The 20,394-nt window shown below is 30.8% G+C and overlaps 1 protein-coding gene across 5 annotated transcripts in view; it reads right to left on the minus strand.

Moving 5' to 3' along the window:
* Nucleotides 1–19,907, minus strand: part of LOC143252161 (uncharacterized) — a 52,617-nt gene extending 32,710 nt beyond the window's left edge. For 3 of the 5 annotated variants that reach the window (XM_076503868.1, XM_076503869.1, XM_076503867.1), the window contains exons 1-3: nucleotides 19,500–19,848; nucleotides 4,867–5,028; nucleotides 3,842–3,933 (exon numbers count right to left, since the gene is read on the minus strand). In XM_076503868.1, the coding sequence (XP_076359983.1) occupies nucleotides 3,842–3,933; nucleotides 4,867–5,028; nucleotides 19,500–19,718 (473 nt within the window). In that variant the 5' untranslated portion in view covers nucleotides 19,719–19,848. Of the gene's footprint in view, nucleotides 1–3,841; nucleotides 3,934–4,866; nucleotides 5,029–19,499 lie in introns of all 5 variants that reach the window. The other 2 variants (XM_076503864.1, XM_076503865.1) reach the window with 2 other exon arrangements.
* Between the last annotated feature and the right edge of the window lie 487 nt (nucleotides 19,908–20,394).

The following is a 20,394-nucleotide window of genomic DNA, read 5'->3' on the forward strand; positions in this document are numbered from 1 at the left end:
AAGAAATATATGTACATAAACAGAGGGAAAAAGATCTTCCCAAGTCACTTTTTAAAATGTCAATATAATTTCTATATTACAAACATAAGTAGAATGCTCCGAGTGTAGTGTATTTAGGCAAAAATATAACAATGATAAAAGAAAGTGCAACTAATATACCTCCTGGAAGCAAACAGAAAGACAACTGTCAAACCTTAAAAGATTATGAAAGCAAAGAATGCAAGTACATATGCATACACCTCAGATCTTTCAAGGTGTTCACTGTTAAGTAACTGACATTTTTATCACTGATGCATAAATTAAATTTATACAGAACATGCCAGGCATCAGATATGAAAGATGTAGTGTGGTTGATACATCATTTTCCTTTGCTTTCAATTATGGGTCCTTGAACATTTAGTTTTTCAGCTACTTCTAATAACATGCAAGTTATAGCTATCAGACCTAAATTACACTTAAAAAAAGCTTTTAATCATATGAATAATAATAACAAAAATGTTATGCCAAATTTATACTTGAAAGTTTTGGTCATATTATGTTTTAAGCTTGACCAATTAGAATTCAGAGCAATGGGGATGTGCCAATTAACAGATAATAATCAGCCACTTTGCCATTAATCATCCATGCATGAGGTTGGTCACATGAAGCAAGTCTTTACTGAAGAAACATTTACTGCAATTATGAAATTACTTTGTTAAGCTCCTAAAAAATAACATATGCTGTACACACAAGCACACATGTATAAAAAAGAAATTTTAAATATTCCTACTAAACATTTGTCTTTGAATGTATTCTAGTCAGTCTTACCCAGATTCTGACTAGGCTGAATGCAAGGTCATTTTCATATCAAAAATCATTTTTTTCATCTTGCAGTTTTAGAGCCTCTAGAACCTCTGACCAAAATGTTTAGTTTTTCAACAAAACATTGTATTTTATCTGTTAATTTATCTACTTTAACACTAATTATGGCAAAATTAACAATGTTTTGGGAAAAATGAGACCCACTGGTACACCTCAGTTGTTCCATCCTCAAAACAAAACTATTAATAAATAACCTAAAAATAGTAAAGCCAGCTATTATCGTTCATATACTTATCAACCTTTCTCTTAAACTCACTTAAATTTATTGTCTCTTCAACATCTGAAGGCAACCCATTCCAAAGGCCAATCACCCTGTTAGTAAAACTTTCTTAGCTGAAGATAGATCCTATCCTGTCAAGATTTGAGTGTCCCTTAGTCTTACTATTCTCACTGTCAAGTCTGAAAAACAAGATACCAGGAACTGTCTTCCAAGTCTTTTCCAACATTTCAACATCTTTCCTAAGGTATGAGCCAAAGACTCAACACAAAACATTCCAAATGTAGCCTAACCAGTGACCTATACAATGAAATTATAACCTCTTTTAGACTTATATTCAATATTTTTTAGATACAACCTAAAATCCAATTTGCCCTACTACTAGCAACAGCACACTGCTGGATGGCTTAAGAGACTGATCAACTATTACACCAAGATCCTTTTCTTTCATGACACTTGTTGATGTTATTCTGATCCATATTATATCTAAAATTCAAATTATAATAACCCACTTGCATTATCTTTCCCATTTATTTGCCCACCTCACCAAATGACCTGAATTATTTTGTAAATCAGCATTCTCATTCTTCCTCCAAGCAACATCCAATCCCTTAATATCATCTGCAGTTTTAAGTGATTTATTGACTATTCCTTCACCTACATTACTGATGTAAACCGAAAAGAGAAAAGGTCCTAAAACTGAGCTTTGAGGTACTTACTCCATTTGTAACAATAATCCAGTTTGACAAAACTCCATCTATAACAACCTTCTGCTTTCTTCCATCTAGCCAATCTTCTACCCAATTAGCTAACTTATCCCCAACACCAACAGATATTTTTTATTTTACAATCCTTCTATGTGGCACCTTGCAAATACTTTTGAAAAATCTGGACACAGCAAATCTACACCATTAACCTCCCCTGAATAAGCAGTAACCTATTCAATGAATGTCAGGATCTTCCCTTAATGAAACCATGTTGACTACTTAACAAAATTCTAAACTTTTATAAATGTTTTTGCAAAGTATCTAGATATTTATCACTTTTTGAAACACTGTCCACAAGTGACATAAGACTAATGGGTCTATAATTACTGTAGGTTAAAATGAAAGTAGAAGAACATGCACTCTCAAACTAGTAATGCTTCACCATTGTAATGTGTGGGTTATCTTGAGTAATGTTTCACTTAAGTCTGTTTATCTAGCCTAACAAGTTCCTAATTTATATGGGAATTTACTATTTATATGTTGGCTTTTGTTCTTTTTCATAGTCGCAAAACCTTAAATTTACTTTTTTAATAAGGTTGTTGATAGTATATGTCTTATTTCAAATAACAAAAAATGAATGTTCTAGAACTAATATAATCTGAATTTCTGACTTGAAAGTGGTTTGAAACAACTCTTAGCTGGTCAAGGCGAGCTTGGTGCTAATAACCAATGAAACAGAGGTCAAATAATTCAAATGCCATCATTAAATGGAGCTAATGTTTGTTTATTTGAAAATTAAGCACAAGTTATACAATGGGTTATCTGTGCTCTGTCCACCACAGGTATTGAAACCCAGTTTCTTGTGGTGCGAGTCTGCAGACATACCCCTGCAACACGGGGTGGGAAGGGGGAGAAGACTAATGTTAGAGACAATTCAGCAAATTAAAATTTTCCCTTTTTTATTGGTTATAATGTCAGGGAACATTTGTTTTTAAATATAAAGATGCTACTAAAAGGTGCAGATTTGACTTTCTGATTTTTACCTCCATAAAACAAAAATACTGGATGCTATAAAATCAGACTGCCTTACCAATGTCATGATAATTTTGTAATTGTTGTTCAAATTAGGACAACATATAAGGGTAGTAAAGACACCTAAAATGGATAATTTTGGGTACAGAAGTTAGGTGATATACAGAAGTAAAGATTGGGAAATGATTCAAATTGTTCCTTCTGAAATAATACATTAAAGCTATAGTTGTATTAAAATTTGAATCATAAACTACATTTTGATGCTAAGTTTACTGATAATGATAATAAAGCTATATAGTTATTTGTTAATATAACTGCTACAGATTGTGACATATGTACTTTAAATCTCATCCATGCACAAACAGTTAATCAGTTTCTGTGATAAGTATGTATTTTAACAAGTAAAAATGCAACAAAATTTAAGCAATCCAATATCCTATACTCACTTCTGAAACTGTCAAAGTAGCATACAATCAAAAATAAAGGTATTATAACTAAAAATATATAAGGTAACTACAGATGTTAGATTTGCTTTTGCTACACACATTATAGTACATATTTAAATTACTTTATTTGTGAAGTAAATAATTTACTGAGACTTCATTAAAATTAACCTACTATGATTATGTAAGTTGTATATTAAATGTAAACAATATTAATTTCTTCAAAAATTAAAACAAGTTTTGAAAAACATTTATGTATAAAATTAAATAATGTAATAACTTTGTTGCATATATACTTGCTTGTTAAATTTCAGCATAAACAGCAAATATATTTAGAAAAATTGACCTTTGATATAAAAACATAACTATACTAGAGCAGATCAGTAATTTAGAAACAATTAATCATTATTTTAAAGCTAATTAATCGTTATTAATATCTTCACTAAAAGGATCATTAACTTACTGTTTCCCTCATTTGCACATCTCTACTAATAATGAACTCGTATTTTAGCTGCTTACATTAGATTTTATTAAGTTAGAAAAAAATCCACAATAACTGGATGAGTTAACACTGCACATACCTTACATCTGCACCCATTGCTGACAAAAGTGTAACACACTCCATACTTCCAGTCCTTGCACCTTTATGCAACGGTGTTTCACCTAGATAATCCTGTTTCAGTATTAAAGAATTGTTAAAATGTTCACCTTTACAATTCATTACATACATTTTTAAAATATCTCTGTTCACTTTTTATTGCTATTTTCACTACTACAATTCTTTAAAATTATTTTACTATTCTAAACTTAAGTTACATTGGGAAGTATTAGTCAAATTCTTAACTTTTTTAAAATTAGTACCTAAACTTTAATTTCTTAACAAACATTGCTCTACAGAGCCTTTGAAACATACATTACTATCCATTATTTACTCTTATATGGTGGAACACATCATCACTGTGTATGAAATTTTTAACATTTTATACAATAAAATGATTAGGTTAAACTAGTATACAGAAATACTTATCAAACTATGTTTTTTATCTATTTTTATTAATTTTAATTATTCTTTCATAGTGAGAGGAGTATGTATTAAATTATTGGAAATGAAATAATTATTACACTTTTTACCATATCAGAAACTTATTTATTAAATATAAACAACTTTAACTTTACATATTAAAATATCAAAATGTACAAAATGTGTTCAAAGAAATGTTGTCCAGCTTCATTTATATGATCATTAATTCAATAAGATGAGCAATATATCTCAGGATGGCTAGTATGGGTATTAACACATTAACTGATAAAGCAGAGAACAACATTTTGACCTTCTTAGGTCATCTTCAGGTCAAATTGTTGTTCTTTGCTTTATTAGTAAAAGTGTTGATACCCACATTAGCCGTAGCCATCCCTGGCTATATTTTTACTTCAAATGGGTTTCTCGTCACAAAGGTGAGCAATAAACCAAATCACATTTTGCAACATTTAAACTTTTCACTATCAAACTGTATTTACATGATTACTTTTCTATACAGAAAATTACACTACAGTTTGAAAATTCAGAATAACATTAAACACTTGAGAACTGCTAAAGAAACCTCACCTGGGAATTTATGTTTGCTCCAACCTGAAGAAGCCACAGAAGGCAATGTGAATGATTAGCAAAGGATGCAATATGTGCTGGAGTTTGTGAAAACTTGGATGATTTGATGTCTATGCAAACAGTACTTGGATCACCAGAAAACAGTTTCTGCAGACAGTCAAACTGCAGAACCACAATAACTCGTGAAAATATTTTCATGTTACTTACATTAAATATTAAAATAACACCAATGTCAAGTTAACAATGAAAGTGATTGAGAATCTCGTATCCATTTAAAATCTTTATAACACAAATATTAAATTATATTTATTCATCAATTTATGCCAAAGACTTGTCAAAATCAGAAAACTGCAATTGTACAGATTAAACTAACTGAACTTTGTAGCCCAATTATTTTTGTATGAACTCTGAGCTTTTATTAAAAACTACAAAATTTACATAACCAGAAGTCAAGTGAAACAATTAAAAGGTAATTTCTCTGAAACTAGTGATGAATGGATACAAAAAACATGCAGCAAATCTAATTTCTCCAATCAGAGCATACAGGTGATGACTGTCTACCGAGCTCTTTACATTATAGTTTACCATCCCTTGCATTACTTCAGTACAGAAAATTGCACTGTGTATGTTTTTAAACAAAGAAGACTGACTGTAAAGCGTTATTAGGAAAAAATATTTGGATTTTGATGCAATGGGTGCATCCAGCACAACAGGGTGCTTAGATTCACCTAAATAACCTTAGATTTTTTTTCTTCTAGATGCCTTAATTTCTTATCATTTATTGACTGCAAGAAAAGATTGCAACCAAAATGAATGCTTTTTAACAGTTGCCATTTCTGTAAGTGTCAAAGGTGGAGATAATTCAATTCAATGAATATTTTTTTCATTCATGCTGCTATCTGACTGGGCCATACCAGGCCAGGTCAATTCCAATATTTCCTGTAGAATGCTCAAGTTCAGCAATGTCTTTAACATTCTCTCTCTCATTTAGAAATTTTAAAAAATTTAGTCATTTCATAGTCTTTATACATAATCAACCAACTTTGTCATAAGCCCTCATGGATTTCCTAATTTCTTTAACCAAATTTCTAGCTTTCCAATAATTCAATAAATCTACTTTATCTGCCAAATGATACTAGTGTGGCACAGGAAATTCCCACGTTTTCTACAACCCAAGCTAACACAAGAAACTTTTGAAATTTGCATATACCCTAAGAACATACAGAACATTGATGAAAAGAAAACTACTAAGTTATTTACCTTAACTAACTGATTTACCATGATGTCAAACAAATCTAGTGTGATATGATATGCTACATGAATTTAAACAGGGAGACTTTTTTTTTGGTCTTGTGATGAGAACTGTCTCAAGTGTTGTGCATGTCAAAGATGAATAATAATTTCATGTACATAATCTGTCTCAATGAAAAACAGTAATTTGTTCTGTATTTTCTATTTTACCCAGATATTTAGTAAGTGCCTATATAAAGATTTAGCGCTAAGTAAAAACCTGGTGTTGTCATTGCCAAGTAGCATAAGGCTAAACAAAATATTAGCACTTGAGCTTCAAAAGCTTCAGAAGCTATCTGAAACAGATAAAAACCATATACAATTTATGGAGAAAACTGTGTTGTGTTGAACATCATGAAGTGTCAATGATGGTTTTCAGAAGCTACAAAAACATATACGATTTATGGAGAAAATGTGTTGTGTTGAACATCATGAAGTGTCAATGATGGTTTGCAAAGTTCCGATCAGGGGAATTTGACCTGACTAATTCTTCACATTCTGGATGGCCATGATAAATTACTAAAGATGTTCTGCAAGTTGATAGTCTAGATTAATTTTTTGTTTCTGTAGGTCATTTAGTTCTTTATATTTCGAGCTTAACATGGCTTTTAGTAGTTTTTTCTGGAAACTATGAAAAGTATTTGTATCAACTGGCCTGCTGTATTCAACCAGACATTTATGAACTTGTACAACATAACATCAATCAACTCAATAGTAAGAATGACAAGGAGACAAAGGTCTGTCACAACAAGAAGCTACATAAATTGAGGTACCAACATGACAAACCACCGACAAACCTCATAATAACAGATCTGACCAAAAATTAAGCAGTGAAGAAATACATCTACTCAACAAGAAACTCAACTTTGCAGTAACACCTAGAAATATTCCATCCATCGAAATGAAAGCCTGTCTGGAAGACCTAGCTAGAAAACTGTTGATCCACTCCACACAAATGAAAACACCAACAAAACAACCATCAGGAAGAACACTACTTTGACAACAATTCTGCAGACAACCAATCTTTCCAGGTAGAAATGAAAACATCTATTTCCCCGAAACACCTCAATACACTATCTTTTTTTCAAAAGAATTTTCACATAAAACTATCAACATAATTTCACATAAATCTAAAACACAACCTCACACAAAAAGATATTAATTCTATAAACAACTTAAAACAAGACATCAACATCAAAATTCTAAAAGCAGATAAAAGCAATGCTATAGTTATAATGAACACAAATGAATACATTCAAAAAATGAACATCTTGTCAGATACAAACAAATTTAAACTACTAAACAAATCCAACAAAAAAACATGAAAACCAGTTAAACAAAATACTACTACAAATGAAAAATACCAACACAATCTCATAAAATATTTATTCTCACCTATGAAAAACTGACTCACCACAACAATACTGCATCCCCAAACCTCACAAATGTGATTGTCTACTACGACTCATAATGTCAACCTACGAATCATTTAATTACAACCTCAGTAAATATATAGCAAGGACATTTTCTAAATATATAGCATCAGCTGACTCCTTTTACAAACCCTTTTAACTTTGAATATATTCTTGAATCATAAAGCCTTAATGGCCAGTTTTGATGTAATCTCCCTCTTCACAGAAGTCTCAACACTGAAGCCTTCAAAATAGCTTTAGAACTTTATATCCAGGACCCCAACCCATTGATACACACCCCCAGCAATCAATAGCAACACTTACAGAATTCACTACCACCAAAACTAGCTATGTTCAATACACAGAACTACCTACAAATAAATGGCCTAAGAATGGGGAATCCATATCACCAGTTCTAGCCAACATTTTATGACACAGATTGAATCTCAAGCAATCAATTCAATCTTACACCCACCACTATACTGGTACAGGTATGTTGATGATACAATTGATGGATTCACATCTGCAGAACACACACTTAGTTTTTTCAATCACATTAACTCGATTCACGCCAACATTATGTTCATCTGCAAACAAAAAAAAAAGCTAACCAAATAGTATTTCTTAACCTCAAAATCACTAGAATACACAATTCAAACAGAAATCCACAGAAAAATCACCCATACTGGATTATAAATTCCCTGGGACTCAGTATATAAAACAAAACAAAAACTCAACAAATTAAGAAACCAAATAACCACAACCACACAACTATGCTCATCTGATGAAATTAACAAAATAATAGAAAACTTCATTAACATCAAAATATTTCCTCAAGAAACCATGGAAAAAATTATACACATACACTTAGACCAACAACAAACAAATAACAATAAATCCCAAGATACAACAAACTATAAAACCTTGTACTGCTGCATACCATATGTTTCCAACATCAGTAAAAAATAACCAACATTTGGAAAAAACTTATAATAAAACACAACATTCCAGTAAATTTGAAATTTATTCAAAAACCAGACACAAAACTAAAGTCCATACTATGTAAAAATTACACTGACAAACACAACACCAACATAATTTATAAAATACAATGCAACAACTGCCACAACTTCTATATTGGAGAAACAGGCAGAAAAATGGAAACTAGATTCAAAGAATGCAAAAAACCACCTTTACTCATTTTTGAACACTGCAAATGAAATAAATACAACCATAGAAAACACCCAGATATTAAGCAGGGAAACAAATATGAACAAATGCAAAATGAAAGAAGCCCTACATATACAGCAACTAAAACCAATATAAAAGAACACCTTTATACCTATACTAATTAATAACCTAACATCCACCTACAATGCCCCCTACAATCCGATACCTGTTTATACTCTAGCCCCTGAGAAATGTGTCCATCAACGGTCACATTCTTAACCTGAAGATTACCTAGGAAGGTCGAAATGTTGTTCTCTCCTTATCGGTAAAAGTGTTAATACCTATACCAGCCATTCAGAGATATATTAAGTATGATCTTCTGTTTTACCTTTTTCCTCTTTATAGTAACACACTTCACTTCACTTAAGCTTTTATTTTACATAAATTTACAAACATGTCTTTCACATCATCTTTTCACTCACCCTATTTTACTAATCATAAATTTTAAAATTAGTAGAAAAAATTATTCTAATCTTACTATATTACAAAACATCAAAGCTAATTATGCAATGATAAATCTCCAATCAAACTTTTGAAACCCACTTTCAATAATTATGAACAATAAAACTACATCCCCCTCTGGCTACCTCTGATAATTTGAAGCAGAAATCAATACTGAATCAGTTCAAGAAAGTCATTTTCCTCACTATTTGATTACATGCAGTATGTCTATAATTAAGATTTCCCATAATATTTACCTTTAAGGTACTAGCAACAACTCTGATCTTATTACAGTGTTTTTTGTTATGCCCTACTGCATGGACTATAACTTTCACTTGAAACTGTTGCTTTTAAAACACCTAACTGTAACCCATAAGTATACAACCTATGGGCTACCATTTTTTATGCCTTCATTTCCAACTAGTAGTAAAACAGACTACATCTGAAGGCCATCACTAAAATTTTCAGTACAAACTAAAAAAAATTGCAATGAAAAATGTTGGGCCAAATATCAAAACAAAAAAATTTTCTTCTTTATATCATATTAATTTGGTATTTTGTCTTAACCCATCTAAGTGGGTGCACATAGATAGTGAAACTCAGAAGTATGTATGCTCTAGATTTTTATGCTTTGCTTACCATATCCAATACCCAACTTAGCATGCACATGGCAGAAACTTGTCATGTTCATGCTCAATTACACTATCCCAAATTAATTTTATTTATTATTCTCTGCCAACAAGATGCAGTTTATCACTTTTATACAGCCATGCCAGTCTTTTTTTAAAACATAAAAGTCCCTATTAACCATATTGTGATAGGTTATGGGTCAAAGGCCATGTCATCATGGTTGTTAATCCACATTCAAAATTCTACCAAACTACTATTTTACAAAGTTACAAGAATGGTATAAAACTGTAGATTATAATTCAAATTTTCATATTATACATTATTTAATTTCTAAATTTAGAACTAAATACCTAAAAAAAAACAACATCTAAATACTGAATTTTGAGTGTTATGTGGTTTGTTGAATGCAGTACAGGTTCAAATTAGATGTTTTTAAAATCAAATGCAAAGTCTACAGTTTTGTACAAATTAGGAACTCAAATTACTGATATTTAAAAGCTAGAATATATAAAATAACCTCTTACCTTTTCTATATGATATCACTAATGTACTGAACTAAATATAGTGGTCCCACTCACCTGCTTCAATTTTTGAAAATGGCCCCTTGTAAACATTTATATAACATGTGAATAATCAATCCAAAGTTTAAAAGTTCCTCCTTGTGACTTTCTAAATGATATTCATGTGTCACGACACCATTTCGTTCTTTTGAAACAAGATTCAAAGGAGGTATATTGAGTCTTTGGTCTGCTCAAGATTTCACATTTTTTAGACCAAAATTAAGCTTAGCTACTAAAGTTAATGAATTATAATGGAATTTAATGGCACTGATATACTAATTTATGACTTTCTGGCTATTCAAAGTGTAAAAAAAGGATTTCATTTCACATCCTCCATGTGTGAACTTTAAGGCTTAAACTACAAGCAGTAGGAACTGAGCACACAGGTCATAACAAGGAAAACTAACTGTCTGCTTTACTTCTTTATTTACTGTTACATTTTCAAGAAAAATGTTTAAAAATGTGTTTGTAAATAGTAATAATCTATATACAAATATAATTTACAAGAACTGAAATGTGACTGTATTTTATGAAATACTATTCAACTAAAACACAGCCCAGACAATTCACTTTAGAAAGACTACAGCTCAGTTTTAAATTATTGGGCAATGCTAAGACAAGTACATGTGTCCTACATCATTGTAATTTCTGCATTGTTAGGCATGGCTGAAAGGTCAATGTAATAAAAATAGATATGTATAGATGTACAATGTTTTGAGATTTAAGCTACATAGACTAAACATTTGTATTTTCATTTTAAAATATGTAGGCATTCTACAACAAAAAGGCATAACTTATATTTCCTAATTTTTTATGATGGTTACAGGGTCAGTCAAATTGACAGACCCTCTAAAGTTACAGTAAAGAAAATAAACAAAATATGGAGGTTTAAATAAAACATTTGAAATTTATTTAGGAGGTTTTAGACATTGTACAAATATTTCAGATAGATTTCTGGGGTGAAGAAGAGTTTTAATAATCACAACATGAAAATTACTTTACACTCAGACTAGTAACAAAACAGACAACAATTCAAAAACAAACCTAAGTACAAATTATTCATTAAAACACTTGAATTTCTTTGTACAAAAGACTATGAATCATTACTAAATCTACAAAATTTTGTGAATACACACAGCATTAAAAGTATAAATACTTAACATGTGTAAATTTATTACAACCTTGTGTATTTTATACCTAGCCCATCCAAAAATAATTAAATAACATGTAAACTGAAATGTCAAAATAATTCCAGTTATCTGTGATCTCCAAATTTAAAGTATCTTCCAGTAATTCTCATTATATTAAGAAGGTGTTTCACCTCTACAAGCCCCAAGCTCATCAATTTGGTTCTCAATACTCTTAATTCTACAATATTACCAACTTACTATGATCTAATTTTTTTAAGCTCCTCTAACAATCTTGTCAGTTTATTCCCAACTTCTAATACCACTTACAAATTACCTTCATGCATGATTAAATTATCCTTAAGTTTTCCTTGAGTTTCCCTCAACACTTCTGCTACCTAGTTATGATGCCCATCTCGAATTGCCTCACCACCCTCCAAAGCCACCCATTTGGTGCTCTAAGCAAATTCTTTGATTCTTTTAAGCACTACATTCCCACAATACCAATGGAACAATCTCAAGAGAATCACAGATCTATTCTTAAACCTCCAAATGAGTTTTTACAATTTTAAAATAGCTCTTTAGATTTACAATTTATATTATCCTTCACTCTTAGATGCACTACAGAAATGGAATGTTTCTTGTAAACAGCAACTCAAACATTATCCTCTACTAAGCACCTAAAAAACAAATTTTATTCCCAGTCTTATGCTTCTCATTACAAACAACTTTATTAATATATTTAAAGAGCCCCCTCGTCATAATCTTCATTGCAAGTAGAAATTGAAATTTAGTACCTCAATGGTAATGAACCTCCATTTATAGCCCTAACATTTTAATATTACATGCATTTGTAAATCCAGCACTATCTTGTAAATATGAAAGACAAGCTGTGTGAAGTCTACACACAGAACGTTTTGTTTGTCAAAACTATTATTTTACATTTACAACTAGTATACAAGTCTGTCAAACATTACGGGAACCACAGAATAAAAGATTGATGAAGAATTGTTGAATTTAAATAAAACCAATTTGTACCTCCAAATACACCTACTCTTCACTTCTTTTGTCAATTTCATAGAAATTCTTTAATCAAGACATTTTTACTAAATACTACACAGAAAAATGAATATTTATCATGAACAAAAGAGACTTAAATAGCACTCTTGAGCCTTTGCAATGTTCTAGACCAACAAATAGAAAATATAGTGAGCAAATTCCAAAAAATTTTCAACTCTTTTAACTAAACAAAGGATAAAAGATATTTGTAGGTAAAAATATTTTTTTCTTAATATCTTAAGGCCAAGTAGCTAATATACATGTTAAAATACCAAAAGAATATATATTAATTAACATTTACTCACCACTTAAAACTTTTAAACACAGGCTATAACATAACAAATAGAAGACTAATTTGTTGTCTCATTCTGGATAGCTACTTGATAAATTTTATTTTGCTTTTGGCTACACCTCAATGTCAAAACTTCTGAAACTATTTTGCTGTTATGTACTTATGTTACATCAAAGATTTTAAAAATAAAGATGAAAAACTAATCTATCAAATATCATGAGTATTGAACATTCAACATAAGCACTACAGCTAGTGTAAGCACAATAAGGTTACAGTTTCAGTTTTGTTGCTAAGCAGTGATCTATATTGAGTATTACCAAAATAGGGGGCATAAAAGCATTCTTGTCAGTGACAAGTTAAGGTAAAAAGCCTTTTATAGTTTAGAAGTCAAAGATATTTAATATTTAGGATCATGTAACATTAAAAAAAATACAAAGTAAATTAATCAGTATTCACAGAACATGTAGAGGAATAACCTTCTGTTATAAAAATTGCAGTAACATCAAGTTGATAAATCAGGTAAAATTTTAAACTGAATTAAATATCAGAAAAACTGTTGAAACTGAAAAACACAAAGATACTCTATTAAAAAGTAAGTATTTTAAATAATTTAACTATATAACTTTACAATGGTATGCTAAATGGTGTGGACTATGGTAAATTTTAAAGTGTGAATGACAGACAGACAGACGAGCATCATGCTACATTTGGTGTAATTTATGGTTTTGCTCGATTTCTTTAGTCAGTTGATGGCTATTTACAATGTGCCAAGTTAACTATAAAAACTGCTAATTTTTGCACTTCAGTTTTTTAAAAGTGTAATAAGATTAGAAATGAGTAGCTTTTACACATTAGATAATAACATGTGAAAGCTATGAAAGTTCAGATTTATTTGACAGAATATTTTTGTTATATTACCTGCAGTGTGGGTTAAAAGATACCCTGTTTCAATTGACCAGTTTAAAATAAATATAAAAAAAACACCATTTCTGCTCCTGCTGTATTTACCTCTAGTGAAAATATACACGTTAACATTTTTCTTGTTACAATAATATTAATTCCTCATATCTTTGATAGCTTTGTTTCGATTTGTGCCAAGTTAATGTTTGTTTATAATTCCTAAACATATAGACACACTTTTGCTTAGTCTGTGCTCTATTCTATAAACTGTAAAGGCTAAGCACTAAAGAATAACAGACTAACAAAATACATAGCTCCTCCTCACAGAGTAATAAAGTATATATTACACATTATCATAACTAGCAATCTACATGATCAAGTAATCCCTAATTAGATACCACTTTCAGTTATTAACAGATAGTAATAGGAGCATTACTACACTATTACACACAAGTTACAAGTATATCAAACATATTATTCATTAAAAAAAATGTACTTACTGGATTCCATTTGATTTAGAGAAACTAGGAAACATAAATGTTAGAACACCACAAATGAAACATCTCTAGAAACATTACAAACAATAATATACACAGGCACAATAGTTGGTATTCTGCATTTAATTAAATGCATCTTTTGACAATATCAAGTAAACCAACATTTGCATCATATAAAAGGTACAAGTTTCAAATGTACTGTTACAATATAAAATGTACAAAAAATGTATACAAAAATGATGTTTAAAAAAAACTATTAAAATACTAATATTAGATACAAGTAACATCATAATATTAAAAATGTTTTATTTGATTTTTTACTTGGATCTTAGATAAGTTTTTATTAAAGCACAAAAACGGATGTAGTTGGAAAAGTCCTAATTTCATAAATCATATGAATAAATGACCTGTAGTTAGTATTAGTATGACCCATATTTAAAAAGAGCACAATCAAACTATATACTTTAATTATAATTAATACTTTTGACTTTATTTTGTAAAGTTTAGGTGGCACTGCCATCGCTATTACCCGTATTAGAATCAATATCAAATTATATTTTCACCTAAATGTATGCGTTATTTAGGAATTGTATTTTGAAAAAAAAAATAATCACATATATAAAGATTTTAACACATCTACGAACTCGTATTTAATTGTCTGTACACAAAAAAATATCTAACATAACTTAATAAAAATTCTAATTCAATTAAAAATATACCCATAGAATTGTGAATGGTATGTACCAATTTTAGAATATATGAAGTAGACTCGTCTCCTTATATTACGTATTTACTATCCCCTTAGGTACCAATATAATTGAAATTATACAGTCACAGCATAGCTGCTCAGGGCATTTAACGTTTTCCATATAGTCTATATTATTTTGAGAGACTTTTTTAGCTTGAACTCGTTTGAAGTAGAAATAGTCACGTGTGATGGCTTCTGTTCACACCCTACAACTGAACATCTGAACTAAAGCCATATTACTACCCCCAAGTTTTGTATGTGTAGGCCTAAGATAGTGGATGCTTCATTGTACAAAATATTTATTACTGAAACCCAGGCACTAAGTGGATATTCAGCGTGTACTTGCTCTTCACCAATTGAATAATTACCTCAGGTGTACACAAATCGAAGTAAGAACACTAAATGCTCTAGCTTAAATACATAATCCTCATGACACTGCTATCGACAACAATAACATTTCTGTAGTGCATACGTTTGTATGCGATACCAAATAATTATCTATCGTACTATTGTTGTTTACAGTTGTATAAATTAGCAATATAATTTTAACTATCTATAACACTTTGCCAGAAGATAATACAGCTACTTACTATAATAAAACACGCACATTTATGCTACTTTAAGCTAAGCTTCCCCATGTAGTATTTGTTACACAAAAACAGAAAGGTGATTCAACTTTTGTTTTCATGGGACGTTTGCGGATTTTACTTGCACGTAAACAGATGTAAATGTTTGAATTTAGGCTATATTTCATGCAAAGTTAATTCCAGATATAATGTCATAACACTTGTGTTCTTTTAAAAATTTTCTGGGAGGACACGCTTTCAGAAATCGTACCATTTGCAATGCTCAGACAAATAATGCCTACTGGTCAAAGACCTTTGAGAAAAACGCGCCAAAATAACCGGCACTTAACTAGTTAACGCATATCAAAGATGAAATCTCTGAACTCGTTTCTTTTTCATATTTACATATGGAATAAAATACAGAAACGAAACTATATTTGAATAAAACTTACCGAAAAATATCACTTGTCACACTTCTCACAATTAAAATGCCTAATAATACTGAAGAAATTAAAATACTGATAGCGATACACTTAGCAACAAAGGTAATGTACGTTCGTCTGCACGCTAATACACAGGTACAGTTTCAAAGCCACGTTTCTGGGCGCTCACACACTTTTCGTATTGGCTGAAAGATATTTACTTGGACCACCCTTTCCTGGAAAATGAGAATACCCCATATAGAGATGAACGCCTGAATGGTTAGAAAAACGAATGGAAATTTCCACTCCTTAAATTTCTTCCTTCCTGCATCTTTTCAATGATGAAGAAAGAGCGGGAATCTAAGTGGACAATAATATCTGCCATATTCAGAATATCACAATTTATTTATGAAAAGTTGTAGCAGAAAAAATAATTCGCAAAAATTTCATATGTTGAAGTTAATACTTTTTACTTGAAATTATAAATAATCCTTTTTAAAGCCGTGCAACCAGTTTTCCATTTGTGGACAATTTTATTTCTGTAAAATGATACAAGACGAATATGTGCTATTAATATGTCAACCAAACTACATGCTACGTCCAGTGCCTACAACTACTTTCTATGCATATCAAAGCTATCGACTGATCCAATCGTGGTTTAAGCTATTTATATCATCAGTTTTTTAAACAAAAACTATAATGGGTGAACGAGATTAAACATTACAAAGCTTATTCACGCCATTCATAAATCGTATTTAAGGTAAGAATTAAAAACAATATTTGCTTACTTTTCACGCTAATTATGCATTATTATTAATTCAATCAACTTTTCCATCATTCAGAATGGCTAACATCATCAAGCTAGTCTTGTTTCGACAGAAATTTTGTGATAAGTTTTAGGGCTTATATCGCTTAAAACCGGAGTTTGATATTTACAAGAGTACAAATAGTCCATTGTTTAGCTTTGCGCTTAACAACAAATCACAGCGTTAACAAGATAAAATTAGGTCAGTAATACTAAGAGGTTATGAGTGAACGAAAGAAATAAACATGTCTATCACACTTTGTCACCCATATTCAGTTCAAACTTACATACCCGTGCCAGGAGATGACCTTTTTATGGGGTTCTAATTTCACAGGCCCTCGACTTTTAAACTGTTTCTTCTCAAATTATAATTCCTTTTACGATTAAAATGGGAATTATTATGGTAATTCTTACTTTTACAAGAAAAAAAGATATTTGGTCAAGAGAGGTTAAGACATGACAAAGTATAAATTATAATTGTCTAGAAAAGAGAGGAGTTAAACTACCCAAACTAGTTTCGTGTGGTTGTTTACCTCGACACAAAACACTTTCTAAAGCATTTTTAGTTTTATTTAGTAGTACGTGATCAGATAAATTTTGTCAAATTAGGGCAAGTTATGGAATATGCAGTGGATACAAATACAAAAACACTTTTTAATGCTACTAGAATGGCCCAGCATGGCCATGTGGGTTAAGGCGTTCGACTCCCCGTCGCACCAAACATGCTCGCCCTTTCAGCTGTGGGGACGTTATAACGTTACGATCAATCCCACTCTTTGTTGGTAAAAGAGTAGCCCAAGAGCGGCGGTAGGTGGTGATGACTAGCTGCCTTCCCTCTAGTCTTACACTGCAAAATTATGGACGTCTAGCGCAGATAGCTCTCGTGTAGCTTTGCGCGAAATTAAAAACAAACAAGCTACTAGAATATACAATGTATATACGTATGTAACAAAACTTCAAATTTTTACAAAATTATAAAAAACAGAGCAGAAGTCTTAAATTGCATTTGAATATTGATACTGTTTTACGTAAACTGGTATGGGGCCCTAATAATAATATTTACAAAATTAATAGTTCGGAATACAGCACAATATCAGTTTTGAAGGAACACTATTTTATTTAATGTTCCTATTAAATAACAGTTTAGAAATGTAAAATAAAGCATACTATTCGAGAAATTATAATTCTAACATTCTGGGTATGGTTTGATTAAGTGTTTTGCAGAATTTGATGAATTATCTAACCAAATGAATAACTTTTTCTTAGTTACCACTAAGTTTTCTTTTACCAAACTAAAAATATTCTAACTAGTCATAATTCTTTTTATCAAACATAGAATTTCAAAATATACAACATTAATTTTTTTTTTTTTTTTTTTTTTAGTAATAGGAGGTCTGAACTTAAGGAAAAACAAAACCAAAAACGATTGGGTTACCATGATACTATGTAATCCTAATAAAACAAAACACACTAATTACATCACAACTTATAAAATTATCATACAAATTAAATTTATTCCCACCTTATTTATTTATTACAAGACATATATTTGACATGTAACCTGTCTTTGAACGATATGTTAAACTTTTATTTTTCGAATTTTCCATAACTACATCAAAATTCAAATACGTATGTAGATTGCCTGTAAATTTGTATGTTTTCAAAGTCTTCACAAAATGTTTCTCCTAAATTATAAATATACTAATACACATTGGTCATATAAATAATTTGAGTCGTATATGCAAATAAAATAAAAACTATGCGAGTGACATGGCAAATCGACCAGAATAAAATAGAACACCTCAAATATGACGTCAAAACAGAACGCCACACCTAATTTCTTTTTGTTCTTACAACATATTTTTATTCACTCTGGTGCAAGTTAAATTAAGAATATAGTTGTAACTCTCGGCGATTTCATTTTGTTAGTGTTAATTACTGGTAGTCTGGTACCGGTACAAAGACGTGAATGAAGTTAAAAGATAAATAATAATATCACAGTATATGTATAGACCTACGCTCTTATTTTGATATATAAGATATACTTCCGTGTTTCTCCGATAATAAGACCTACCCATAAAACAAGACCTAGTGTGATTTTTGGGGATAGTTTTAATATAAGCCCTAGTTAAGAGTGGCAGGAAGAGGAAAGAAATAAAAAATAATAATTTATTAATTAGTTTAATAGTTAGTTAATTAGTTGTTTAAGTATTAATCAGTTAGTTTAATAGTTTAATGATAGTTTATTTTAAATGGTTAGTTTAATAGTTTTACTTTGTAACTTCATTTTTTTAATATATCAAAATAAGACATCCCCCGAAAATAAGCCCTAGTGTCATATTTTGGAGTGAAAATTAATATAAGCCCTGTCTTATTTTCGGAGAAACACGGTATTCTTACGCTAGATTCGAGCGACACAAGTTATACTAGTTAGCAATAACATAATTCAACTTGTGTAATTCAATATTGCTGGAACCAGCAGTAGCATAGGACTACAGTTACTGAGTTACCGCTAAGTGACAGCTCCCTTATACTTCTTATAATATTACTGTTATTATGATACATATAAATAACAATATCATTTTAGTGGACACTTTCATGGCTTTATTGTTTAAGTTATTTTTAAATAATCCCGTGCAGAGTAAATGAAATACCTTTCCAAAATATGCTGCCCAGTGACTTGGCGTCCAACAGTAGAAAGAGTCCTCGTCAAGAACTGAATGGCTCCCGGATTTCAAAAGGAAGGAAACCGCTTGCACGTCACCATCCCGACATGCTCGATGTAAAGGGAACTTATTACGAAAAATAAACTCATTGTTTTCACACCATACCTCTTCATGTTGCCTTTCTTCGACATGCGTCATACCTATCATGAAACGAAATTCGTTTTTATATAAACAGACTTTAACTCAACATCACTTAACAACGAATCAATAACATATGGAACCTTTGCAATTTTATTCTTGCGTAGCGTGTCCCAGACAACTCTGATTTGTTTAGACATACGGGTAAGTTGGTAAGGTAAAAAGGCCGGTTACACAACGGAAAGATGCCTAGCTTCAATAATTCAGCGCTCTCTATCGCACGAGAGATGTAGCGATCGGAGATAGGCAGAATATATGGACTGGATTATTTGGATTGCAACATGCCAAAAATTAGTAATATGCAGAGGATATTAACAGAAATGGGATTCATTGTCAAAAACGGCACATTTCAAGCAACGTAAGACATGAATGTTGTTTTCTTGGGGAGAATATTAGATGAAACGGTGTTAAACTAAAAAGACGTAAGAAGGAGGCGTCTTCTCTCACCCTGTTCAGTTTGTTTTAGGACCACTTTTTAAACCTCTAACACAAAGCAGTAAATTACCGTGTTTTAAAATTTAACAGCGTATTTTATTGTAAAATAGTACAAGTCCCTTTGTTTCCTTCATTTTAAAGCTGTTTTTCCCTGAATAACTCGCATCAAGCAAGGTGTAGAATCAGGTGTATCATTGTTAGTCATAAATCATTTCTATGACAGAGAACAAAGGATATTGGGAACATAAAG

This window comes from Tachypleus tridentatus, chromosome 6 (genome assembly GCF_004210375.1).
Source record: "Tachypleus tridentatus isolate NWPU-2018 chromosome 6, ASM421037v1, whole genome shotgun sequence".
Taxonomy (NCBI): domain Eukaryota; kingdom Metazoa; phylum Arthropoda; class Merostomata; order Xiphosura; family Limulidae; genus Tachypleus; species Tachypleus tridentatus.